At 43.7% G+C, this 27,228-nt stretch overlaps 1 protein-coding gene across 9 annotated transcripts in view; it reads right to left on the minus strand.

The window, feature by feature from the left end:
* Positions 1 to 829: 829 nt before the first annotated feature.
* The window catches only part of zeb2b (zinc finger E-box binding homeobox 2b), a 66,507-nt gene continuing 40,108 nt past the window's right edge, over positions 830 to 27,228 (minus strand). For 3 of the 9 annotated variants that reach the window (XM_028981973.1, XM_028981965.1, XM_028981971.1), the window contains 8 exons: positions 17,465 to 17,713; positions 13,497 to 13,565; positions 11,406 to 11,594; positions 10,516 to 10,730; positions 8,338 to 8,446; positions 6,172 to 8,132; positions 4,549 to 4,729; positions 830 to 2,947 (listed from right to left, as the gene is read on the minus strand). In XM_028981973.1, coding sequence (XP_028837806.1) covers positions 2,367 to 2,947; positions 4,549 to 4,729; positions 6,172 to 8,132; positions 8,338 to 8,446; positions 10,516 to 10,730; positions 11,406 to 11,594; positions 13,497 to 13,565; positions 17,465 to 17,713 — 3,554 coding nt within the window. In that variant the 3' untranslated portion in view covers positions 830 to 2,366. Of the gene's footprint in view, positions 2,948 to 4,548; positions 4,730 to 6,171; positions 8,133 to 8,337; positions 8,447 to 10,515; positions 10,731 to 11,405; positions 11,595 to 13,496; positions 13,566 to 17,464; positions 17,717 to 22,554; positions 22,637 to 27,228 lie in introns of all 9 variants that reach the window. The other 6 variants (XM_028981969.1, XM_028981967.1, XM_028981972.1 and 3 more) reach the window with 3 other exon arrangements.

Here is a 27,228-nt window from a genome sequence, read left to right on the forward strand (position 1 = left end):
TCTTAACTTCATTGGGACCAGTCAGGGAACAGTCAGTGACCAAGCAGTACCATTTAGACTATGTGATCCATTCAGACTGAAAACCTGTCCTTTTTAGGGAATGCAGGGTCTGGTTGGGTTCAAACATGCTGGCGAATCATTTGGAAAATTAAGGCCCTAAGAATGAGGAAACTTTCACAACTTTTTTTTTTATATTAGGTGAGAAAAACTACACAGCTCACTATAGGAAATGTTGTAATTTCCTATGATCTCAGTAGATGTGAAATAAAAATATTCTGCCTTTGAAACAGAAAGGTACATTTTATTCAGTCTTTTTGTTCCAAACGATCAGATGGCACCAGAATCAATATAAAAAATTGAAATATGCAAAGCATGTTCTATGTTTGGCATCGCAGAACCTTTTCTCTTTCATCTCTGGCTTTTGATGTTGTGTTTAATATGCATGTGAAGTGTGAGTGCTTAATAGTGGTGTAAGATTCTTCACAGGGAAGTAGCCTCCATTGCAGGTTCTTCTGACAAGTACTCAACAGGTTTCTGCCTCTTCCTTTCAATAAATATGTATTGTGCTGAAGCACTGTTTTCCAATTTCAATTTCCTGCAGTAATTAAGAGGAGCACAATGTCATTCCTGGAGTATGTTTTCCATATATTGCATCCTTCTATAGATGAGCTTAGATAGTGTGTAGAGATTGTGTATAGATTCTTGTGGCAGGGAGTAACTGACACGATTCTGAATCACAATACATTTCCCTGTGCTATATTTTAGCACTTATTTCATATGTCTTGTAAACAGTACACACAGAATTAGACAGAAAAAGACAGCAACATCAGACATTTATGTTCTTTAATTTGGCTACTTTTATTCGAGCATGGTCATTTCCAAGAGAAATTACAAATTAAAAATTCAATAATACTTTTACAAAGACATTTCAGGAAAGATTTTGTTCTGGCATGGTATCATACATTGTATTTTAACAGTCCCTCTTCATTTTTTAGCTAAAAAAACAAGATGAAGAAAGTGGAATTTTTTTCAGTCGAAAATACAGTGTTTTCACAATATTGTATCAAAAGTTCCCAAATTTGGAATTTCCAATAACTGGAAAATAAAAGAAATAAAAGAAAATTCTCATTTCACAATTAATGCTTCAAAACACAATAAATGCTCTCTTTACGTAAAATTTGCCGCAATGATCAACGCCATGTTCCATTTTACTAAAATATATCTATATATTGAAGAACTATAATACTGTACACTACAGTATGAAATAAATAAAATTAGGAAATATAAAATGGGCCACATAAATAAAATGTTATTTAACCTACAAATAAAATGAATGCAATTTTGTTGCAAAAATGGTTTGGTGTAATACTGACAAAAGTTAAAGGAAAAAAATACAGAAAATTGCACAAACAAATGTAAACTAAGGAACTGCTGCCTAATCTTCTAATACTGACATGGGTGCTTCAAAGAACAAGGTGAGCTATTTTTTTTTAATACTGAAGCTGGTGAAATAGGCAACACACGTCACCTTCCTTATACACTATACAAGGATGGCACTTGCAGAAACACACAGATTAAAAGGTTTGCATATAAGGCTTTTTTCTCTTTTTTTAATAAAACACCTTACAAAGGCTTTCCTTCATTTTTCACATCAATCTTCCTTCATTTAATCTCCGGACCATCTCACTTACTCTTCACCGTCTCTTTAAGACTTCAATATCTTAAAATCAAACAGGTTTTTGATAAGATCCTTCACATAAAGAAATTCTGAGGCCTAAAACTGTGTGGCTAGATGGCCTGAAAACAGGGCAAAACTATAGACGACACATTAAGTGAAAGTTAAGTTATAATACTGATGTTCTGTGGTGAAAACCCACAGATTCTTTTTTTCCCCAACACTGTATAAATATACATAGGCAATAATTTTTTATTATTTTTGTAGTGATTATAGAAGCGGAGTGCAATTTGTACAAGTTACTAGTTTGTGCTATAAATACTATGGAACACAGGGTTTTAGGATGTTAGCACCACACATATTTTTAGGCCTTAATACTGTACAATTTTTTAAAATGTATGTCATTTATTATTATTTTTTTGTATTATTTTTGCATAATGCAGCTTCTTACACAACACATATCCCCACCCAGGTCAGAGCTCAGATCATCGTCTGTCAAAAGACTTGCCACCCTCCCTTTTGAGTCCATCAAATACAAGCTTCCTAGAAGCTTCAGGCACGTGCATGTACAGCTTCAACACAGCAGCGTGTTAAAAAAAAACAAGCAGGTAACGATACTACTGGAAAAAAGAAAGATTGAACAGAGAAAGGGGGGAGATGATGTGGGAAGCTTTTGAATGCAGTAGTTTTATTACATGCCATCTTCCATAGTGTCCTCGTGATCCGATTTGGTTTCTGTTTTCCCGTCCACTGAACTATCGTCCATCGAGTGCTCGCCGTTCTCCTCTTCATCCCTCAGCATGTCCGGATCCGTGTCCATGCTCTTGTTCTCGCTTTCCTCCTCCTCCTCCTCGAACTCGTCCTCCCGCCGGCCGATCTTCGTGTACGTTCTGTCCACTTCCTTCTGTCGTTCTCGCATGCTTCCATTCATGCCATCCCGCAGGATCACGTCCCTCTCCCGCTCTGCCGGGTCTGGGTAAACCTGAGGCGTGATGCCCTGTAAGTATGCCCGGTTCATCAGTAGCTCAGTGGGCTCCAGGTGGCCCTTCTCCCTGGCCTCCCTCTCGGCCGCCTCCCGCTCCTCGGCCTCCCGTTTACAGTAGGAGTAGCGGTGGTTCATGTGCTGCGAGTAGGAGCCTGAGTGGGAGAAGCGCTTCCCGCACTTGTCGCATTGGTAGGGCTTCTCCCCTGAGTGCAGCCTTGAATGTTCTATGAGGTGGTGCTTGTGTTTGAACGCCTTCTTGCAAATTTGACACTGGTGTGGGCGCTTACCTGCAGAGACGGAGACAAAAGCGACAGGAAGGGGGCGTTGAGTCAAATGTTCACGTTCCAGTCAAACAAAGAATACATGTTATGAGGTTTAAAAACAAACATACAAATAAACAAACAAAAAAAATGATTAAAATGAAACAATTAAACACAAGGTGAAAATAAAACAGATTACATCACGTAATTAAATATCAACTTGACATATCAACTTATTTGTGGGTTTTAATTCTTGTATTGACAAGGTTGCCTGCACTTGCATTCATGTGTTTACACTGAAAACATTCCCTCCTGTAGATAAAGCATGGAGGAACAGAACTGAAAACACTTATTTTATGCATAAGTGTCACACTGCAAAGATGCAACAAAAAATAACCATTGTAAACCAAACAAACAGAAAGCTGTTACAAAGAATAAACAAATAAAATATGAAATTGAGTTGGGGACATCCTATGGCTAGTCTGAAAGTCGGAATGTAATCAGGCTCCCCACGGAATAAAAAAAAAAAGGTTCTTGCATGTTTTATTTTCTTTCTCCATTTCTTTGGCTTCTTCTCTGGGTCATGTTCACTATATTAGTCTGGGAACCTGAAATGCTGTAGTGCGAAACATGAAACTGAAGTGGAGCGTATTGATGGAGTGAGATTTCATTACATCATGCCTCCAGACAATGTTGCTAAATAAAAGCCGAGGTTGGGGGAGGGGAGGGAGGTGGTGGTGGTGCTGGCTGTGGCACATGCCTCTGGTGAGACCCTCCCACATCACCACCTGACTCTCTCTCCCAACTGGATTTACTGAAGCTCAGCACATCCGGAAATATAGCAGCCTATCTGGCATAAATTGCAAGACGGGTGTTTCTCCTTTGGCGTTTCAGCTCGTGACACTGTTCGCGAGCCAAGCGCACATACACTAGCACATCTGGCCAATTCCTGGCCACGAATAGCCCTGGAATGCCATCAACACCTTCCACGGATACCATCCTTGGAGTGTACTCTCCTCCTGCTATATTCAAGCTGAAGAATTCCTTACTGCATGCTATCGCGGCGCAGAATCAAGAATTGCTAGTGAGGAATGATGCAATCTGGTGAAAGAGAGTAACTTAAAAAGAGGTCATCATTTTCTTACATTAGCTTTGAAGTCTAGTCAGTTAAGCTGAACCAAAATGGGCATAAATGGCATTTGATAATCGGTCATTCATCTGGGAACATTGAAACCTGTGGCTCTTTATATTATATAAACACAATTTGAGCAATTGGTTTAAGTGAATCAGAAGCGTCACACAATTAGATTGATACTGTGTTGATTGTTATTTCCTTATAACTTATAACTGAGCAGTCCTATTTTCATGCAAACAGGTAGGCTATTGTATTTTGTCGATCTGCAAGAAGAAAATGTTGTAAATATTCCCTAATTCTGGTGTAAATCTCATGACCCCTGTCAGTGGGAAAAGAAATATGTTAGTTGTTTTTATATATAAATATTTACATCCACCTGAAACAGAATGTGAGGGAAAAAAGAAAGGGAGGAAGCAGGAAGAAAATAAAGGGTTTAGTAACACAAAACATGAAGAAAGCATGGGGTAAAATAAGTGTCTAGAACAGTATATACCTGTGTGCTCATATTTGTGTCTTAGGAGGGAACTGCTCTTCTGGAATGTTTTGTCGCACAAGTCACACGCGTACATACCACTTTCTGTCTTCTTAATCTTCTTCCGGGACAGACAGGAGTCAGAGTCTGTCAAGTCATCCAGGCCTGACATATAGTCTGCTGTTCCGTCAAGCAGCTCCCCCTAGAAGATAACCAAGAAGTTTTTTTTTTTTTTTTTCAATCCACACCTGTCACCTAAATATAGTCACCTTCTGCAGTTTGACAGAAAGGAACTCATTGTAACCTGCTAACGAACATCTCATCTGGAGCCTTCAAAGAAAGGCTTTAATTGGGCTCAAGTTAATTCTCTTTTCAAGAAATTTTCACAAAACATATGTAATTATGTGACATGTAAGAAGCTCTAACGCATTGTACATGAGCAATGAGGTGTTTTAAAAAAAAAAAAAGTAAAATGTTTGCAACTGGGAAATATATAAAAGGCAGGATATTACAGACATGATCTTATTCTGAATATGATTAATAATACTGTATTCCATATATTTGCATTCAAATTTGCTTTAATTTTATACATGAAAGAGTCTTAATGCTATATTTATCTGTTCTTCGTTCAGAGGGAAGATTAACCCGATAGGCTTAAAGTTAAATTAATGGGGAAAAAATATTATTACATTAGAAGGTCATAATAATAAGAGAAAGCCTTTGCAGGGCATATTTCCACAGTCTTCTAATTTCCAACTCATAATGATTAAATCAAGAGGTGCACTAAATGACCAAAATTGAGCTCCGGCAATACCCTCATTAGAGGTGCTTGGTCTGCCCTGACAATGATTCCAGAGACATTGCTACACTGGCTTTTAAGAACAGAGCACTATCATTCTGCAATCAATTTGAGCTAAATGCCCTTAGCTGTATTTTTAAAATCTAATTTAATAACTTAGAATAGGAAACATTATTAATACTTTTTTTATCAAAATGGTTCCTTCTATGTTAAACAGCCCTCAGCATTCAGCAGTAATGAACATGGAGCCTGTGCATTATTCATCTACATGTTGAAACTCATTTTGGCTTTTCTCCATTAAAAAAAGAGGGGAAGAGAGTGAGAAAGAGGAAAAAAAGCACCAGAGACGTTAAGGCAGACAGGGCTCATTTCAGTACTTTTGAACAGACAATGGCGCTTACACGTCTGTTTTTGCACTTATGAATTCCCATGATGAGCTCGTCTGGGGCTAAAACACGCTGCTATGGACTGGCGGGGACGGACAGATGTAGCGCTACACTGGAGCAGCTGGCAGCGAGACCCTGCATGTGCCGCATGCTGCAGACAATCCGCTGCGGAGTCTGTCAACAAGCGAACCCCCCCCCATAACCTCAAAACACCCATTACACACTGATACCGCTAATGACGCATTCTAGTGAGCGGCACCACTCTGGGCTCGATCCACAGCTGTTTATTTACTCGGCTGTGCCAGGTTCAGCGTGCTCCAGGTGAGCGCTCATTTCAGGCTCTGAGTACCTTTTAATTAGCATGCGGAATGAGCAGCTCGCTTCTGAAGCATTGGAAAGCGAGGGCAGAACAAAAAGTGAACCTGACAGTTTTTACAAAACCACAAGTGGCTTATTTACCTGGAAACCTTGCTTTCGCTGGTATTTTCGCCTTTGCTGCATCTCAGCAAAGGTGGCAGCTCCAGTTGCATAAGTGTAGGCCATGTGTGGCAGGAAGCCCATTTGATCCAGGCCAGGGTATGGCCTCAGCCCCGGAATGCTAGCTTGGACCGGGGGCATGAAGGTAGCAGGTGGAAATGCGCTCTGTGGTGGCAGGGATGTGTACAAAGGCTTGGCACCAAAGGGGTTGATGCCAAACAGTGGGCTAGTGCTTTTGTCAAAGTTGCCGTTGTTGTTGGAGCCAGCAAACTCTTTCTTGAGATAAGCCAAGTTCAAAGGCTCCTCCAAGTGCTCGTTGGGAGAGGGAACGTTGTTGCGGTCAATGAGAACGCTGTTGGGCTTGGGTCTGCTTTTCACAGTCAGAACATGTTTGGACTCTCTCATGAGTTTTGGCAGTGAGAGGTCCAGTGGCTCTGCCTGGAGGTCCTCAGATGTAAAGCTGTTTGGAGTGTATGAGCTACTGTGGGAGTTTTTCGAAGATGCAGAGGAGAGGTTCAAGGGGGAGGGAGTGTTGCTTCTGGAGTGGTCCAATTTGTCACCCATCTGTTTGGTTCGAGCAAACTGGGCAGTTTTTGAAAGCCTGAGCGGTGTGTCACAATTGTTAACATTGTTGTGAAGCTCTGCAAGGGTGGGTGACATGATATGGTCTGCAGGCTTGAGAGATACAGGAGACCTGGATGTCATAGAGTCTTTATTGTGGTTGGTAGCAGGCAAGCCAACCTCTAAAGGTGGAGTCCTGGAGTTGCCGTATTGGTAGACTTTTCTTTGCTCAAACCAATCTTTCACAAATTCCTGAGGAAGGCCCACTGCTATGGAAATTTTCAGGAGCTCCTCGGAGTTGGGCTCCATGTTCATGGCAAAGTAGGCCTTGAGCACTGACATGTGGTCCTTATAAGGGTTGATAGGCCCTGTCATGCCCTTGTCTGAGATGATGGAGGAAAGCAACATGGCGTGTTTTTCTGGAAACATCCCTTGCTTGTTCGTCGTGAGGTTCTCACTGGGCTGCAGGACTGCTTTGATCTCTTCATTCATTTTACACAGGTATCGTTCATGCTGATGCAGTGGAATTGGGCCTGGAAATGTTTCTTTGCAGTATTGGCAAGAGAAGGGTGTAAACATTAAGTTGTTCTCAGGCATTTTCTCATCAGAAACAAAATCAAGAATATTATTCAGTTTCTCCTTTTTGATATTGCTAATTTGCCTTTTGGGGTCTGTTGTTAAGCTCTGGAGACAAGCTTTAGCTTCATTAACCTTTTCTAATGTGTAGTCAATAATGCTTTTAGTGGCGCCATTGTGGCTGACAACTGGAAGACCGACTGGGGGAGCGCTTGGTGACTTGAGTCCCTGCTTCTGTTCTTCAATGTCTTTCATGTATGCCTTGATTTTGGAGATCTCATCAGGTTTGCAGTCCATTTTTTGCCTACACACAGTGTTATCAACAATCTGCAGCACCTTCTGTACCTCACTCAAGTTGTTCCCTAGTGAAGGGTAGCCAAGGATTTGGCTATCCATTCCCATTCCCAGATGCTGCATGGGGCTCTGGGATGAGTTGTGGACCCCAAGGGGGCTTCCACCTCCCATCCCACCATTCATGAAATGCCCTGGCGTACCAAAGCTATGGGAGGCCATCATTAGCTTGTAGTCGTTGAAGTCTAGTGGTTCGGTTTTAATGTTCAGGTGGTTGGACTGGTCCTGGAGGCCAAGAGGCTTGCCGTTCTCAAGCTTGTGTCGCAGCTGTGTGATTGCTGAGTTGGTAGGGGAGGACGAAGCCGACGTTGGTGAAGAGGCTGTTTTCATGGTGTTACGTATCCTTCCGTTGACAGCAATCAGGCCGATGCACTTCTTACTGCTAATATGGGAGCTGTAGGAGCCAGAGTGGGAGAAGCGCTTCTTACAGTTTGGGCATTCATATGGTTTTTCACCTGGAATTATAAAAATGAAGGATTTTAAATGCAAAAAATAATGAAAACAAAACAACATATAGCAACATAAGAATGTAGAACAAGTCATTTTCGAATGAAAAAAGGTAGGGGTGGGATGATTTTCATAGATCAAATGGACTTCACAAAGGTCTTAAATCAAGGTAATGAATATTCAAAGAGAGTACCCAAGCCCCCAGCTACTCACCACTGTGAATCCGCAGGTGTTCCTTCAGATGGTGCTTGTATTTGAAGGCCTTGCCACATTCTGTGCATTTGAACTTTCGGTTGCCAGCTCCCTGGTTCAGCAGTTGGTGCTGTGGAAGAGAGGATATTCATATGAGCTCAACACAAACATTACAGGGGAAGAGTTCAGTAAATAATCACAATCAGCCGGTGCTTGACAAGCCAAATGGCACACTGTGGAACCAAGCATCTTGCCTTTTTACTTCCAGTTCCAATGGCTGAGTACAAGTGTGGCACTGATAACGGAGGGAATCTCATAACTTTTCATTTCCTGGCTCTGAAGCCCAGGCAGGAATTCCTTTAGATTTTGGCAGGCCCTTTAAGAGTTTCCCTTCATTAGAGACAGCAATCTGATCTTTTGTTCATTTAAAATCTGAATATATTACAAAATACTGCGCTCTCTACATACCTGGATATAGCCCAATTATACCAGTAGGTGCTCAGAGATAAATATTAAATTAACTTAATTGGTTGAGAGTTTAAAGAGTAGTTAAAACGGTAAAACATCTCTTTAAAATCCCAAAAATACTACAGCGTTGGACTTGATTTAGTGTTCAAAGGTAAACATCACAGTGCCCTGTAAAAATTTGCAATTCAAAGGGAAGCCTCGCAAAAATCAAAATATAATAGCAATAACAACAATAACAGGGAATGCGCGAACAGGCGCACCGGGCGTGCACAATTAATTAAGAGTGGGAGGTGAGCATGTTAAGTTGTTAGGAAATACAAAAGATCTCAGGGTGCGTAGCGAGCCAGCCCCCCAATCCAGCCTGACAACTGCTGGGGTGTGCTGACTCTACCCACATTCCTGGTGAGACAGATGGTATTACGCAGGACACAGGGAGGATTGTTCAAACAGCAGCAACCTTCAAAGATCAAGCAGAAGCTGGGACCGCCAAGCGCCGGCGAGGGACCCCACCGCTCGTATGTTGCTGAGTTGCATAAACAAACAGCAACAGCTGCTTTGTCTATAGACCACCCCCCAACACACACACACACACCAGGCTTCCCTCTAAGGACCGCTGTAAACTTTAGCTGTGCCACTGTTAATATGATACAATCACTCTCCATTCCTAATTGTGAATGACACTGTCAGAGGAGGGTGGAGTTTAAACGACCCAATCAGGACCTGGCTCACCACTGGCCTGCAGTAGGTGGGGGTGTTTACCTGGGATAAGTTTACAATGGTTAATATTTGCTGGGCACATATATAAAACCATTTGCATAAAATATCTTAGAATATTTTGTATATAATATATAATATTTTATCTATTTTATATAAAATATCCAACATTGATTTGTGCACTGTAAGTGAAGTATATGCGGACCAGGGGACCTTTCAGCCGGAAAGTCTTTCAAAATGAAGGAAGTACACAAACAAAACCAACAAATAGTGAGTAATTTGGGGATTAGGCACATAGATGACGAGAATAAGCCATCTGTTCTTGTCTCTGCTAGTCTGTTGCATAAGATGAGAGGGATGGTTGGTAATTGACATTAAATGCATCATGCTGTTGGTAAACCTTTTCAGTAAAACCTTTGGTAAACCTTTTTATTGTTTTGATATGCGTGGCTCAAATGTAAAAATGTATTAAACACCGGCCTGTTTTGAACCTTGCCCTACAGACGACATTTGTGTGATCAAATGACTACTTTGCTTCTGTCTGATAGCCAGTGTGTCTGCCCATAAGAGGGACAGGGAGGGACTGTACACACTGAGCCATTTGGATTATGACATGGCACTGCGCGAATGATCTTATTTTAAAGAACATTAAAGATTGCAAGTGAAGTTTAAGGGCAGATACAGTTTCTAAATTGGAAAATTAACACAATCATTCGATCGTGAACATGCGCCTGCAAAACCATATCGGAGGGGGCCATCAAAAAGCCATTTAGGCCTCAATTAGAGCTATTTCCATTAAAAGATCTGCATCTTCAAAATGCCATGAAAAATTAATAATGATTGCCAATCAAAATGATTTCTTTTCTCGGTGGGAATGGAGCACATTAGCTTTGAATAAGGCAGAGACAGTGCAAAGAGAGAGAGGGGGGAGATTTTTTTTAAATGAAACTGGTCTATAAATAATAAATAAATAAATAAACAAAGAGGTAAACAAACAGGGTGGCATATGACTCTCACCTGATCTCTTCCTGGCTTGTGCGTGGCCATATGCCGCTCGAGCTGGGTGCGGTAAGCAAACGTGTAGTTGCACAGGGGGCAGGCAAAGTTCTCCTCATTCTTCTCATGGCGGTATTTGATGTGCTCCTTGAGCGATGTCAAACGCTTGTAGCCTCGGTCACAGTAGGGGCAGGTCAACAGTTGGGCGAAAGCATCTGGAGTTCCAGGTGGTAGATCTGCTCAGGAGAGACGTTGGAAGGGGTGGAGGAGCGGAGAGGGAGGAGGGAGCAAGAGGGAGAAACGGGCCAAAAGGTCAGCAAATCAATGGCGGCTAATGGGCGCGCTGCCCGGAATGGTATGGGAGGTATCTTTGCAATCTGCTCTACGGAGTGCCATCGTTTCAGGTTGGCACCCATGCCCAGCACACACTTACACACACACACACACACACACACACACAGTCACACTGAAATGTGCTTGTAATTAAAGCAACGGAAAAAATTACATTATCGGATCAAATGGTCATGACTGTTTCGTATGTGCTTTACAGATCATTCAGTGAAATTAAAATACATTTTACAGATCCTCATATGGCCACAATTATAACCTCAATAATCAATCAAATGTTTTTTTTTTTCTGAAACACCTTTCTAATTGCATTTAAGCAGCTTATTTCATGCAATTTTTCACACTTTCCTCATTCCTGAACTATGCATCATCCAGTCTAATTCAGTCCGTTTTCCCGCGGGGGCAAGAGAGGTGGCCTATCTGATTGCAGCCCCTTGGCAGCTGCAGCCCCTGAGTCTGTAGGTAAACACCGAGGCATCCGGCGAATCCGCGAAACCAACAGCTGCCTGTGTCACTGACAGCGCTGCTGTGCTTCCCCCAGCCCCTCCTCTCCGGATTCTTACCATTCTCCTCCTGGCCATTGGCTTCTGGGGTGCCCAGGCGTGAGATTTCCTCTGGGGCTTCTGGGTAAATGATGGCCGTGTCACCGCGCTGCAGGTACTCTGCTATACTGACCACGTGGCTCTCGCTGTCATCCAGCTTACGTTTGGCAAAGAACTCCTCGAATTCCGAAGTGCAATTGACATTCTTAACTGAGAAGGAGAGACAAAGAGAGATGTGCATTAGAATTAGATTTTATTTTTGTCTTTCTTTCCTTGAAAAATGTGGTATTGTGGCAAGACTATGGAAACATAGAGCTCGAAATGTGATAAAAACAGCTAAGAAAAGCATTAAGGTAGTAGTTGGGCAAGGATAGATCTAAATTACTGTGCTATCTTGTCACTTAATGGCCACTAAAATAAGAAATATGAGTTAATCTAAGAAGAGTGCCATTTGAATTGTGGAAAGGCTTTTATAGATTAAAAAAAAAAAGAAAAACCTCTTTACTTGAAACGTATTATCAGTCGGAAAACAAATGTTGGCAAGAAAACCATGTTTGCTTTGATTACCGACATCACTTCTGATTTTCCTAATAAAACAGTAAATGCGCTTGAGTTTGATTATCATGTCTGAATTACAAATATTTGCCCTATGAAGAGACATGGGCTGATGCAATCATGAATTACCATTTAAGTCTTTCGACATCGCCTCTATTTACATATTGTGTGACTACAGTACCAGGCGTCTCATTCAGAACTGCGCTGTGGGCGAATAAAAAGGACAGCCTGCAGAAACGGACACAGCACAGACACATCGACTAAGAGCAATAGAAGCTAACCCCTAATTTCCCTCAAGATACACCGATTGCAGTGTGTTTAATTCGGCGGTGTCAGGGCTTCAGGGCAACCTTGCACTAGTGATGGGAGATAAGCTCTAACCAAGCCAATAAAACAGGCCACAGTCATTAAGAATGAGAGTGATGGTGCTCTGCGGGTCTGCAAAAAAAAAAAAAACACTCAATACTCAGATCTGTTTTTGCGTCCATACCCAATTTAATGTCATGTTCGGCCGTCATACATTGGTTTTCACCAAACATCAAAAAATAAAAAATAAAGAAAACACGAACATAGCTGTCTTCGTTTCAGTTGCTACCATTTAATTACATGGTGCACAAGGTAAACTGTGAGTTGCGATTTGTCAGGCAGTAAACATTTTATGGCATCATTTGTTTAAAGGTCAAGGTGGGGGATTGTGATGTTGTCAAAAAAACCTCCAGAAAATGTCAAAGTGCCAATGGATCTTTTAAAGTGCGTCAGTAAAAAGTAGGCCACATAATTTATGCACGTCTCGTTATATGACCTGGACCTAACATTTATGCATCGTATAACATAATTACGTGCCAAACATACCGTAGAAGTCCACCGTGACTTCTCTCAGATTCACAACTCAGAGCTAAGCAAATAAATACACTCTAATAAGCTCATTGTTGGCTGATTTAAGAGTACATGAACGAGGCAAATTCAATTTGGGTCAAATCTGATTTTGCCCTGAAATGCGATTTGGGATGTAACAGAGCCAAAGACAAGCTACAACCAAATACAAGCCAAATAATGGCCCCTTTCCGTTTCCCCGCCACAATGAGAAAAAAAAAAAACAGAAAAAGAGAGGAAGCTTACTTCTTCGTAATAGGGGAAATCACATGGATCAAGCTGTGGGAAGTCGTTGCACTGTTCATCTCTTGAATGAAATCACATGTAATCTGATGGTGGATTTCCAGCCTGGTCCAACCACCGCATTTTTTTTCCCTGTGGCCTTAATGTTATAAACGGAAGCGCTTATTAAAACTAGATTCTCCCCCACTGCAGGCCCTCGAGGAAATCCGTTCCTAAAAGAACGCTGGATGGATGGACATGGTCGCATTTTGCGTCAACTATTTGCACCGGAGGGCAACGTGGATGATGTCATGGAGGGCAAGCTCAATGCCGGGGACCTTGTTTACTTCATTAAAAATGGCAATTAGCATTTAGTACAATAAAGGCCAGACCTAAAAAAATATGGAACCAGGAGTATTATGCCCATTTGTAATTGTCGATGTCCATCTTTGTTTGACTCACCTGTACCATTTCCAACTGTTTGAAGAGTAGCTTCAGGCCCCATAGTCTCATAGTCATCTTTTAATTCATCTGCGAAGAAAACAGAGAAAAACTGAGTGAGTGAAATGGAGGGGGGCTTGGACGCAGGGTGTGTGCGTGTGGGTGGGTGGAGGGGGTCACTTGGTGCCGGAGCGTACCAACCGGCCGCAAACTGTGCTTCACAATGAAGCCTTCAGAGGAAGGTACGGAGCAATAAAAGGATTGCTGTGCTGCAGTGAGCCGGCCCTTTTGTTTGGGGATTCTTAATGAATGCTATCATCGGGAGCAGACAGAGACTTCTTTACCTTAAACATGACAACAAGCGCAGGATGCCCCACGCCATGCCAGCGAAGCTAGGCTGGCCAAACAGAGAGATTAATTCAAGCCTCTCAGTCCACCTGAGCAATCAGAGTGGAGGAAAGTGCAGACAAAGGGACCCGTTGTCACCCTTTACCCGGGATGAGGCAGACGTGCACGGCCAAGGAAGGGGGGGGCGGATAATGCGCGCAGTTTTCTTCTCTACCCAACCTTTGTTGTTCATGGTCAATCAGCTTAATGCACACTTTCTGCTCTTAGCCAATGAACTTTATCCTCGTGCAGGTAAGATGCACATAAATAACATTCCGCAGAGCCGGAAGTCACACTGCTGGAAACAGGGCAGGAAATTTTTGCGGGTGCTGCGCACACAGAGGACATTGTTGGCCGGACCTAGGAAATTAACTTTGGAGTCGAGAGCATCCTTCTTCCGGCTTGCCTTTAAAAAAAAAAAATTCAATCAAGGTATTTCCGAGAAGATCGTGACGCATAATAGAATATAGCTATTGTGGCTGGTGCTTCTGGGATTGCTCATGTGATTTCTACTACAAGTCACAAGTATGCACAAATTCTAGAAGCGGCCTTCCCGAACCCACAACGAGAAGGCAAATTATGCGTTCCTTTCATTCCCTCCAGTGCAGTAGCTACAATGAAACAATAGAGTATTTTAATATTTTCCCTTTTCAGTATTCTAAAACCCTACTTTATATAATTGAAAAGCTTACATTAATTGTAAATAGCGCAATATATTTCCTTGCTCACACTGGGAAAAAGGCTTCTAACAATATTTTGTCTGAAGCGATGATTGGCATGACATGAGAAAGCAACGCTATTGAATTCACTTTCACTGAAAGAATGAACTCATTTATTTAGACGTCAGTTAACTTTAATTCATGGAAAAAAACTATTTGTTTTCATTTTTGGCAAAGTGGTAGATTTTTTTCCCCCTTCATGGTTCCTTAGAAACGTTCCAATCATTAAGAGAAGGCTTGCGGTGGTCCACTCTTGAAGAAAAGCAGTTTTCTCCTGCACTTAACAGATAAAAAAAGCCAGTAGCTTCAGAGAATTAAATCGGCGTCTCTAAAACAAGGAGGGGGAAAAAGAAATAAAGTTTCCCCTTTCATACCGCTTGACTAGGAGGAAACTTGTCCACCATTTTACATTTGAATACGTGAGCTTTTTGAGTGCCTTTGTCAGTCAGTAATGGCATCAAACCTTGCATGGATTGGCCCTTTAGTATCATTATCACAGGCGATAGAGGGAAAAAAAAAACCATAAATGTGTAAATTATTTCTGCATCGCACCATAATAATTCCCTCAACTTTAATGAGCAATTTGAGTATATTTAAGATTGCAGTTATATTGAAACGATGTCCTATAAGACCATATATGGTAAACATACATGATATCATGCAAAAACAGTGATTTCTTTTTTATTATTATTATTTTATGTTGTTAGCTTCTGCTGAATTCTTCATTCAATAACACTTATTTTCAAAAAAATTACACTTTTGTATCTAAAACTTTTTTTTTTACTTCCTCTTTTAAACATTTAACATTGGTGTCCATCCACCAGGAGGTAGGCTAAGACCACAGACTAACACCTCTTCTTTTATGACCAAAGCGAAGGGAGGCTGTACTCCTTTTTAAGGCCGCTGACAGAAACGTATTAGCCTGACAGGAAGAACGTTTTATTGCGCGACGGGTAGGGTGTCTACCCTGTGTGCCTCTACCTGATAAATCAGAGGCGAAACATAAGTCAGGGGCCAGGAACGCCGCAGCGGAGGTATGCACCTAGTGCAAGACGCTGTTTGACTTTCTGCTGCCGCCCTGGAGGTGTCCAGAATACCTTTCTCCCACCATATTTCCAGCTATTTACTTAACGTCACCGATGATGTTTATTTTGAAAACATTCCGATTTTTATGGCCAGTTACTGTTGGAACAGAGCGTAGTAAAAACAAGACATGCCTCCTTTTCTGTTATTTCTCTGAAAAACCTTGAACAGGCACAAAAAAAGTGGGGGAAAAAAAGAAAAGCAGAAAAAAAAGAGACAAGGGCAGGGAAGAATGCAGGTGATTTATTTAAAATCTCTGTCAGTGATAATGATGTCATGGTTTCCAGCACACTGCGTCCACCCCATTGTGGGATGAAAAAATGTCAAGGACGAGTCCAACCACAAAAACTGGGATTGTGCTGGAAAACGGAAAAAGGCACAGTAAGAAACTTTGCTGCGCTCTTCAGCTCAAAAACCTGTATCCTGCGGACCAGAGCTCCAGAGAAAAGCGCTGGAGAAAGGCTGGCCTTATCTCAGGCGAAAGCTATGTGCTGAGGTATCACTGCAGACAGTAAGGCACCACGAGGGAGAAAAAAGAGGCAAAAGAAACACAGTGCCCGGTTGGCCCGACGCGAAGATTCCCAGCATCCCTAATGAACTTCGCTCCATTCGGAAATATTTTATCACATGAGAGACGCATTATCTTAGCGTTGCAACACAGCAGAACCACAGACATGAAGGCACCAGAAGCTTTATTTATTTTTTTTTAAAGGCCATCTACCAATTCCAATACAGCACACTATCAAGCAATATGGCGAAAAAAATGCTTGCTGTTTATCTTTTGTGAATTATGTCCTCTTTCACAAGCTATTCATACTGCTCCGGGGCAAATAAGATGTTGACTGTCTCCTCCCCGGATCTCCAGAGTTAATGGCAATATGCAGGGAGTGAAGCTCCTCCACTAAATGTGCATTTTTTTGGGATCGTATTAAAATTTCAGACCCCCGAATATTTCCCCTTTCAGCACTCTGCGCGGCTAGTTCATTAGCAGAAATGAATAGCTAACACGGATCAATTTAAATAGGGTGTCTTACATGAGTTCTCGCCACACTCTGTTTCTGTCACACGGCTGCAAGAATCATTGACTCTTATTATACATGTAAATGGCTATCATAAAAATAAAAATTTCATTTAAGATTGTTAATGACTTTTGCAGCAGCCTGGCTTCCTTTAATGATTATCCCCTGCCCCTAATTAAAAGTATTTATCTTTCAAGCATCCATGACCAGGCCTTTCCTACCAATGATGCTTGGAGAAAAAATGTCCAGAAAGTTGGGTTGTTTCCTGACTGCTATCAACTTAATTACAAATGACGGCGCCTGTGAGCCGAGTTGAGCCAGGACGGCGCGGCCCCTCCCAGAGAAGTGGTGACTGTGATTGAAATACGTACAATAAGTGCTAGGGTACGTTTATACAGGCGTGGTTGTACACCGCGTGCCTCACTGGGTATCTGTATTGATGAATGTAATTGGATGTGACTTGTGCAGTGAGGACAGTTTCTGGCCAAGCGTGAGGACGAGCCCCGTTGCCACGCCTGCTTTACACTAAAGACAAGGCGCCGGTGTGTTGGTGTGAATCTCCACCAGAACACAGACAGCCTTTTAACGGTGCGCTGAGTCCATTCCTCTCCCCGTCACGGTTGAGGCTAACGCCTCCTGACTCTGCCCTCCCTTGTCACGTTGCAGTACATCAGGGCAGCTCGCGCATGTTTCCTCGCCATGGACGGCCCGTGATCTAATGACCGGACCGCGAAGTACAAGGATAGCAGTGGGTGGGGCTTAGGCTGCCTACAGTACTCACCAGTACCGTCGACCGAGGTGCGCAGCATGTCGCTCTCGTGCCAGACGTGGTCCACCCCGCTGTCCCTCATGTCGTCGTCGTCGTCGTCTTTCGTCATCAGAGTGAGGCCGGGCGGTGGGGACGCCTCGTGGTTCGGGACGCTCGCCGGGCTCCCCGTCCCGTTCATCAGACCATCCTCCTCTGAAACCAGTAGCTTGTCATCCTCCTCCGTCTCCGAACCCGTTTCTACCACATTCTCATAGCTCAGCACTGCAACGAGACAGAGAAGAAGGAGCGCAAGAGACAGAGATTAGTCCCATTCTCTCCAATTTGTTCACCTACTGCACAGACACATCCAGCTATACACCCGTCATTGGGGTTAAGGCCTCCTGGACGAGGCCATTATGTCCCTTCAGCGCCATCCTGGGCCCAGTTCAAGTATGAGCGCTTTCTTTCTGCAGAACGCATCCCAATTACGGCCCCGTGCTGGGAATCTGTAACAGTAACCATCATGGAGAGTCGTCAGCTGCTACGCGGGCGTGCCAGAATAGCCCGTCATGTTCAGACGCAACAAACTGCCTGGGATGCCAAAAGAGCTGCACCTTTTTCACGCCGCCACCATCAAACGCATTCTCGTAGCGCTTCGGATTCCCTGCAGTTCTGACAATTACTAGTGGCACATGTTTTGTGTGTGCTTGTGCGTAATCAGATTAATACTTGCTCATTGGCTGTTTTAATTGTTCTGCCCTTTATTTTTAGACAGCAACTGTCTACCTTTTGGTCAACAGCAAGTAATCGCCAGCCTCTCCACCTCCCATCGCTCACATGTTCAAGAGAGCCGTGGCAGAGAACACACCTCTCAGTCAAGCCCCACGTCGAAATAACTCGCAAGTCACAGCCCGCTCGATTCCACGGCACTTGGGCCCAGACACATGGCGGCTTTACTTAAAATAGACAGCCTGTAAATAAGGTCTCTGGACTCAATTGAAGGTGGCTGAGTCTGAATTAGTCAGCCTTCGAAAAGGCATCTGGGCCCGCACGCTTGCACTGAAAATCACCCGCCGGAGGGAGATGTTTAAAGGAATGAACAGAATGCGTTGGCACAGCTAAAGCTAGGCCTGTCCTACTACAATAATCAAAAAACATTTTTTTTAAAAGTCACGTACATGCCTGGAGAAGCAATCTCCAAACTTGTAAATAACCGCGTCAGTCGACAGAGCAGAGGACCTGGCGCGACTGAGGATGCTCCGCTTGATGGCCGGCAGACGCCACACCTCGGTGTACGGAGGTGTGCGAATTAAAAGCACCCCCAGATAAAACGCATGCCTTTCAAAAGGCCCTGCTATGGACAAAAAGATTACACCGCGCATATCTGTTAATAAGATGATCTTTGTCTAATCCACGGGTCTGCACTTGCCTCGCAAAACAACTGCACAACAGGTGCAAATTAAAATGAAAACGGTGACGGAGTCGGGGCCAGCACAATCCACTGACCTGGTTTGAATACCAATTGACGGGGGAAACAAAACCTTTTCAAGAGGTGTGACCACAAGGGTTTAGGCAAGTTCAGGCTGGGTAATGCCCTCCGAGATGGGGGAGAAGAAAAGAAAGGCGAAGAAAGTGAGACGTTCGGACTTGCTGTGTGGTCCACATATACCTTTGGCACAATTGGTAATGTGCTTTTATTATTTTTTTTTTTTCTCTTCCACTCCCCCTCTGGCCTTCTCTCCCCCCTTTCCCCATCCTCCTTCCACGGTGGTTTAACCATTTCTTAGCAACATGCCACAGACCTTCCAGCCCACCCCCCCCGCCTCTTTTTCTCGCCCCAACTTTTCTAAGGGTGGCCTCACTAGGGGCGGCAACAAAAGGGCAGGAGGCCTGGGAAGCTATCAACCCGCCCCTCCGTCCCCCCAAAAAGAAACCCTGATCTCTGGACGGAGGGAGAATGAGGGCCAAGGCAGGAGGAGTGAATGAAATTATCTAAGGCTGGACAGGTTTTAAAAGGCCATTCTCCCCCTAAAAAACATGCCTTCTAGGCCTTTTGGTGTGCTCCGTAGCGTTCAGAATAACACATGAGTGGTGGCCGCCGGCTTTGACTTCAATATTTTTGTTGGTTTGCAGAAAAGGAGGCGGGAGGTGAGCGAGAGACAGACACAGACGAAGGGAGAATAGGAGCGAGGGAGAAAGGCCGAGAGGGGCGAGCCGCACACAAAGGGGAAGGGTGGAAGATTAATAAGACCAAACTGCAAGGACTGGAATATCTGGACAATCTGAGGGAGTAATGAGGTGATCTCACGACAGGGTCAGCCGTGTAAAACATCCATCAACCTCCCTGCAAACCCAGCCACAGGAGTGGGAGGAAATAAAAATTCCAGTTGTACCTACTGCGTGGATTTGGTTGAAAAAAAAAGTTTTACGTGGCCGTAGTGCACTAGGTGCCATTGTTTTTTTTCTCAAGTGTGAATAAAGGCTTTGGCCTTCCGGTGGGCTTTACAGGAGAAAGGGGACACCAGAATGAGCTAGGCATTCTTATACGGCTGCAACAGTTGCAAACACATTGACACTGCGACCTCAGACACAAAATATTAACAATATGTTGTGCCATTCAGTCACCTCAATGTAGCTGTGCTAGCATTAGCAACTATCTTTAAATATATAATAAAACAGGTTTGCTAGCAGGTTCCTTTAAAAGACAGTCACTTTGTGATGATGACAATTTCTGTCTTTTTTTTTTTAAGAGCAGAAAAGATGGGGAGGGGGGGGGGGGGGGAAGTTGGGCAGAACTTTGACGGCTCAAGCACATGGAAGAAGAAGAAAAAGTTGAGTAAAAAGCGGCATTGTTTCAGTGACATCTGACAGACAGGCCCCATAAACGGCGGCCTACCACTGGTATTGTGCTCCTTCTCACAATAATTCCAACCTGCTAATGTCGCCTCGTGCCATTATTCCCTTCCTTACCTCACTACTAATCAATCTTTTGTGCTGCCGAGCAGGCCGAGACAAAGAAAGGATAATGTTTACTCCGCGCCAAAGTTCTCTTCAGATGACACTTTCTATTTTCTTTGCCTTAGTCTGAGTGTCAGAGGCAACAAAGGCAATTATGGCTGACATTTTCTGATTGATGCTACCTGTTTGATTCACTTTTTTTTTGCTTTTGGTTTCAAGTAAATAAAAGGAACATCTCTCACTCGATTGTTACAGATAATTAAAATGACACTCGTAATTGCTCAAGTCGCATTTAATATTAGGCTTAGGACTCTGTAACATAACCTATTCAGAGCTGTGGAATTAGCCTGTCAGCGGAGAGAAAGCACAGGGCAGCTGATAATACCAGATACTGTATTGATTATGATGACTAGCCCCATCTAAGACTACTATTTGTGTGGGTTGGGGACAGATTGTGACTAACATTTAGTTTTTGTTGGGAGGGGGGAATTAAAAGCTCAGGTTTCACATGAAGTAAATCAAATGCACTGGAAAATGATGGGGAGGCAGGAAGGTGGACTGAAAGATTGGCTTTTTAAAAAACTGATGCCAACTCTCATAATGTCCCCCTTGGTCTGAATGTGAATGAGCCATCAGCGGCCTCTGACACTATTTTTGTTCTGGCTTAAAGCAGCCGCCATCCTTCTCCTCTGCGCTCTGTTCTTTAACAGTAAAAGCCTTTAAATACTCAGCCATTTGTATCAGAGGGAATAAGTCTCCCATTAGCTTTTGTTTGTTCCTGAACCAAATGAGGCTAAAGCAGCCTCGGTGGACACAGAGAAAATGCACATAACCATATAAATGAGGAAAAATTGTCTGCATAAAGACGATATGTTGTTTTAAAGAGAGTGTGGCCATCCCTATTTAAATTACAGAAGTGCAGCAGGAATCAAAAAGAGGAAGCTGTGATGAAGAAATACATGGCTGTGCAAAGATAAATACAAATCAGACCCGGCAAAATGGCTCATAAGTAACCATGTAGCTGGGTGTTTGACCGCAGTAATGTTACACGTACCTTACCTGACAGCTGAACCTTAAAAGCGGAACACAAAGGTGCCAGTGGGCGCTCCATCTCCACATCACCCATTACCTCTATCCAGCTAGAGGCCATCTCTGTGAAACCATCTGACAAGAGCAGAATAACAAATCCAGCTCTGGAGGCACCTACTGGCCTCTCGTCTCCTCTCGCTCGGGTGGAGCGCCGTGCCCACGGGCCCTACCTACACCTCTCCCAAGTGGAGGCATCAGCCCCAGAAGCCCTGTCCTTCAGGTGATGTGCTATTTCCTATCCCGACGGAGCTGATAATGAGCAGAGACGGGAACCCTATTGGTGGATAAGTGTTCGCCCCACCACTCTGTCCTTGCTAATGCGAGTCACACGGATCACCTGAATGGCTGGGGGGAGGTGGACTTTACATTTATGGGGAGGAGGTGTGGAGGTGTGGTTGGGGTTGGGGGTTGTGTTGAAAAGGGAAAAAAAGGTGGAAATGAGGTCATCTCCCTGTGGCCACCCTTTGGTAAAGCTTTAACAATGACCTTTTAAATGTCATAATTTCCTTTCACAACAGTTTAGAGGTCTCTTCCATCATGAATGATGATGCTTTTAATCTCCTGAGAAGTGTTTTAAAAAATGTCTTTGCTGCATCTAACGCTGAGCAAATCCAGTGGATTATGTGATAGTTTTTTCTGCATGATACCTGTAGACCATGTATATATTTGTTTGGTCTCCGCAGGGTAACAGCACACTCGAATCCCCAATCTCTATGTGATAAGGCAGCAGGAGGAGTCACAAGTGGCTCGACACAGTGAAAAGGACAGTTGCGGGGCACGAACAAAAGACGCGAAAAGAGAGGGGCAGCCCTGCAGATGCACTGAATGGTGAAAACTCGGCGATGTGTAAACCAACCTGGGAGTGAGGGAGTGTGTGTGCATGCGTGTTAGGCCGGAAAGCGAGTGTGTGTGGATGTGTGTCAGGAAGGGGTGGTTATGTTCAATAATTTCTGCCGTGAGGCACCCACAGTAGCCTGACTCTAATTGAATTAAACTCCCATTTATTTGCAGAGGCCCGAGCAACAGGCTGGAAAAAGAAAAGCTTGAAGGTTTGTTCAACTGCTCTGAGGGCCCACCTTTCCTCACCCTGTACGGGTCCGCCATCTGTGCCTCCTCACGCACATGTTCCTGTTCTCGACAAATGTTCAGAGCCCCCTCCTCCTCAACGCACATGCCAAAAAAAAAAAAAAAAGAAATCACACAAAAGCTCCCTGGGCTGCCCCCAGGACTCAGGCAGGAAAAAAATGGGAGAGCAAAAAGCAGAATAGGACCCCCTCCCCTTCCTCACACACACACACACACACACACACAAAGTAAAAGAGGAAACCAAAAAAATACAAATATGAACAACACCCTAACATCGGCACTCAGGTGAGGTGGCGTTTCCCCGGTTCTTCCTGTGCTGACAGCCGTCAAGCATAGGAAAGGTTAAAATTAGAAAATTTAATTTATTTGATAATTTCCCAGAATAATTAGAGTTAATATGGGTTAATTAATATGCAAATCTCTCAGCAGATGTTCGGCAGTGGGGCCTTGCGCGAGAAAACAGCCCTGACTTTCTCCAGCGTGATTTTGGCTGTCAGTTATTGGCTATAATTACTGTAACTAACCAAACACACACAAAACCTTTAGCGGGATGAAACGTTTCCAGTTTGAGCACTGAACAAACTGCTACTTTTCCCTCACAAAGAGAGACAATTTCTCATTTTCTTTGACTATAAAAGGGCTTTTATGTGCTCTGCCGCCAATGAATGCGGCAATGCCGAAGATTTTCCAGAAATTTGTTTGCTTTCCTTTGCATAAATGTGCTGGAGAAAAAAATAAAGGATACAATAAGAGGAATGATTAATAATGCAGCACCTGCTCAAATATTTTCAGCCAATTCCGACTAGCAGGCTTCCCATTTCTTTCTTTTTTTTTTACTTATTTTAATAACACATTCATGTTTTTCAAAGTTTTTGAACGGACCAGACAGTTCTGATCTAAATTCCAGGATCAAAGAGGTTTTAAAATGGTGCTTTACCATCCAGAATCAGGTTGCCCATCAAATATTCATGTGACTCCAAAAAGTGCTCAGCTGGGAGCTGCATGGACTACATTCAAGATGCCAGGATGCCTAAATCAGTGCAAACTGAGTGCATTTGGCCAAGCAACCAAAATACGAACTGATGTATTTAAAGCCTGTCTAGGTGTCAACGGTTGCAATAGTTTACAGATAAATTACAGCAGGTAGATGCAAAATGAAATGATTTGTATGTAAAAAGATATTGCTCATTTGTTGGATTTTGTTTTTGATAGTTTTGTCAATCTGAAGTGCTGAGTGGCTGGTCACCCGCCCCACCACGCTCATGTAGGGAGGGACACCATGGCCAAGTGCCACGAAACCAAACCTCCCCTACAACCCCTCTGCCAGGCCCGAATGCTCTTTTACATACGCACTCACTCCCATAGACAAAAGGCACAAGCGCACACTCCCTCGCTCATGGTCCACCTCCCTCCCTCTCACCATCCCTCACTCCCTCCCTCCCTCACATACACACACAGACACACACACACACACACACTTTCAGGTAAAGGAATCTGCTGACAGGGCTAGTACATGGCCCGTTGTTGGCCCGAGAGCCAAATTGATAGTTGCAGCACTGTGTTATCATCAGACTGGTTAATATGAGACGGCTGTAGGCTCTGGCCTCCTGAATCAGCGCCATTCTGTATCAGCGAGGCCTTGCACCCTGTGTAGTCACCTTCATAACACCGCACTGCCATTATTATTCATTTTGCAGCCCAACTGGCCCAAAGCGTACCATCAAAATGAGTGAAAAAGTCCAGACGTTTCTATTCATCAGGGACATAGAAAGGTGCGTCATCAGGGCTGTGATCTAAGCTGTCCAAGGCCATGTGACATGAGATACAGACAGTGGAGATAACATGAAGGTGTTCCTTCCCCAGCTCAATAACAAAAATACTCCCCAACACCAGTTAATTACCCGACGCTGAGCCAGGCCGGGGCTGACTGATACCCCCAGCCCCTCCTCCAAAGAGAGAAAAAAAAAAAAACTAAATCATTGTGATTTGCTTATTTTGGCCCCTTATGCTGCAGCTCTCCGATAGTAAATTATCCACCTTAACTGAAGGCCTTTAATTGCAAAACCCTGAGGTGGAGTCTGGACATCATACTGTTAATAGTTCCGCTTAAATGACTGGCCAAACACAGTCTTATAAGCAACAGAAAGAACCTGGGGGAATCGGGGGGAAAAGTTTCCAAATGAGATTTTTCTGCGGCATAAAGAAAAAAGAAAAAAAAAAGATTTTTTTTTCTATGCAACATGCTGCTCAATGCAGAAATCAGCTGAAGGGCCATATGCCCGGTTTTAATAAAAGGGAATCCATAAAAATAAATTACTTGCACTAAGTATATGCAAATTCAAATGTAAGCAATCAGTGCAAAATTAATTTTGCCAGAACTGATTAAAAGCATTAATAAATCTATATACAGTATTGCTTCAATCTGATATTGTAAATTTATTACACTTCCTGTAAGATTAATTAGAATGCTACAATAACATATTGCCGTGCCGGAGCAGATTACCGCACGTTTTTGTTAATAACAACTAAGAAGAATCTGAGTCATAATTAGGCCCCGTAACAGAATCATTTGATGCCGATTTACTTTCGAGCGAGTAGAAAACGGGAGAAAGAAACACAAACAAAAGGTACGAAAAGCCTGGCCTGGCGCTACAAAAACACAGTGTATATCCTATTGAGCGGTGAAACCTGAGCCTGCGCTCAATTCCCACAAATTCCTTTTCACCTTTGCCGACCCGCCAAAACTATCAGGCAGACCCTGAGATAAGCAACGGCTAAAAACAACAGTTTGATCTGGTCAAGGTTGTTTTGCATTCTTGCCGCGGCTTGGAGTAACGCTCATGAAAGCTGGAGACGTTTCTATCGCAACAACACACAGATTTCACCTGAGACCTAACAAGATCGTCCAAGTCTGATCAAACTAGTCAGAGACGTGAAGTGCGGCCCACCCAGCTGACGTTTTTTTCTTTCGGTGTTTTTCTTTTGTTTTAAAAGGGCTTTACGTATCCCAAGAAGCAAATGATTGTGTCAAAGTGAACAAAGCATGAGAGAATCTTTCTGAAAGGCCATTAAGCACGCAGGGAACTTTATTTATTACCCATTCCCTTAAATTTCCTCCTAAACACTCTTCTGGCAGCCAAAATGATGGCAAGGCTAAATTTATCACCGTTATGAGGTAAAATATTGGTGCTTTTTGTCCGTGTCTGCATGAACGGAAAATAAATGCTTTATTAAAAGAAAAAAAAAGGCGTCTGAGTCTGAAATTTATCTGCGGTATGAACCAGGGGTTTGCTGTTTAAAAAATAAATAAAAATAAAAAACCACCAGAGCATCTTGGAAGATTTCCAAGCCTACGCGAGTCCGCCTGGCTGTCATTGTAGGGCCGAATTTTCCTGATGTGTTTTTGAAACACAATGAGGGCCCGAAATCTGTGTGAAGGCACATTTTCTGAATAGCATCTGCGCTCCGAGCTGTGGAAGGCCGCTGGCTGTCATAAAACTCTGCCCCGCTACCAGCCAGGGGTCTGCGAGGGGGGTGTGGTAGGGGACCGATGGTGGTTGGGTGGCGGGGGGTGGCTTTAAAAGAGGTCAGGGAGGAACGGAGGGGGGGGACCAGGCCCTCAGATGGGATAAAGATCAGAGGCGCACTATCCAGGTGAGGAGCAGTGGGCCCCTGGTCAGGCGCCCAATCTGAGCCAGCCTTATTCAGATGTTAATGAGTGTGTAAATCACATCTGCTCCCCTCCCCCCTTCTCCCTGGGCCCAGATCTTTGTCACCTGAATAGCATCCCCACCAGGTATCAGACGAGCAGCAGGAAATGGGGAGCCTTTTCATCCCGGCTACCACGGCTCTCCAATCAGCAAATGAGCCCAATCCCCCATGAACAACAGGCCCCAGCACCCCTACAGGGACCCAGCCTCCTGAGGCCCCAGGCCTGACACTGTTACTGCTTCCCAATTAGTCACCGCCAGCATCAATCTGGCTCTAAGAGGGATCATCACCATTTCCACACACAAAAAGGGACCTTGCATGGTCAAATTTATCGCTGCATAAACTCCCTTAAAACGGCAAAGCCGAGGGCTCCATTAAAACAGCAGCGCGGAGGACAGGCAGCTGCCAGCTGTACTTGGAAGGCAGTCGCTGGGAATCGTTGGGTTTGAGGAATGGGGTTTGTTATTTCTCCCGAGATCAGGGGCAGAGCAAGCCTCTGAACGCCTAGCGCCGCGGTTTAACTCGACTGAACACCGGCGTGCGTCAACTCCCAGCCCATAAGTAATGCATGATGTGGGTGTGAGTAAACAGCGATGCCATGTGTGGTTTCTTCATGTTTCTCCTACCTTTTTCACCGCCCTGGTGAGAGAAAAGTGCATTTTTAATCGTGCCGAGCGGGAGAGGTGGGGAGAAAAAGAAGTTTATTCTCAGTCAGAACAAACAGCCAGTCACTTCCAATAATGATCTCTGGTCAGGCCACAAAACACATGGGGGACCTCCCGAGGATCATTCTCATGCTAAAGCACCTTTATAAGCCTAATCTTCAACTGGGCTGCCCCGACAAAACATACCCCCGCCATGTTTATTGCATCACAGGGCACGTTAGCATGACAAAGACGCCTTATATGCCTGCCGTCTGTTTAAAGCAAAAAGAATAAAAATACGTTCATTCC

Source organism: Denticeps clupeoides, chromosome 5, assembly GCF_900700375.1.
Source record: "Denticeps clupeoides chromosome 5, fDenClu1.1, whole genome shotgun sequence".
Classification (NCBI taxonomy): Eukaryota; Metazoa; Chordata; class Actinopteri; order Clupeiformes; family Denticipitidae; genus Denticeps; species Denticeps clupeoides.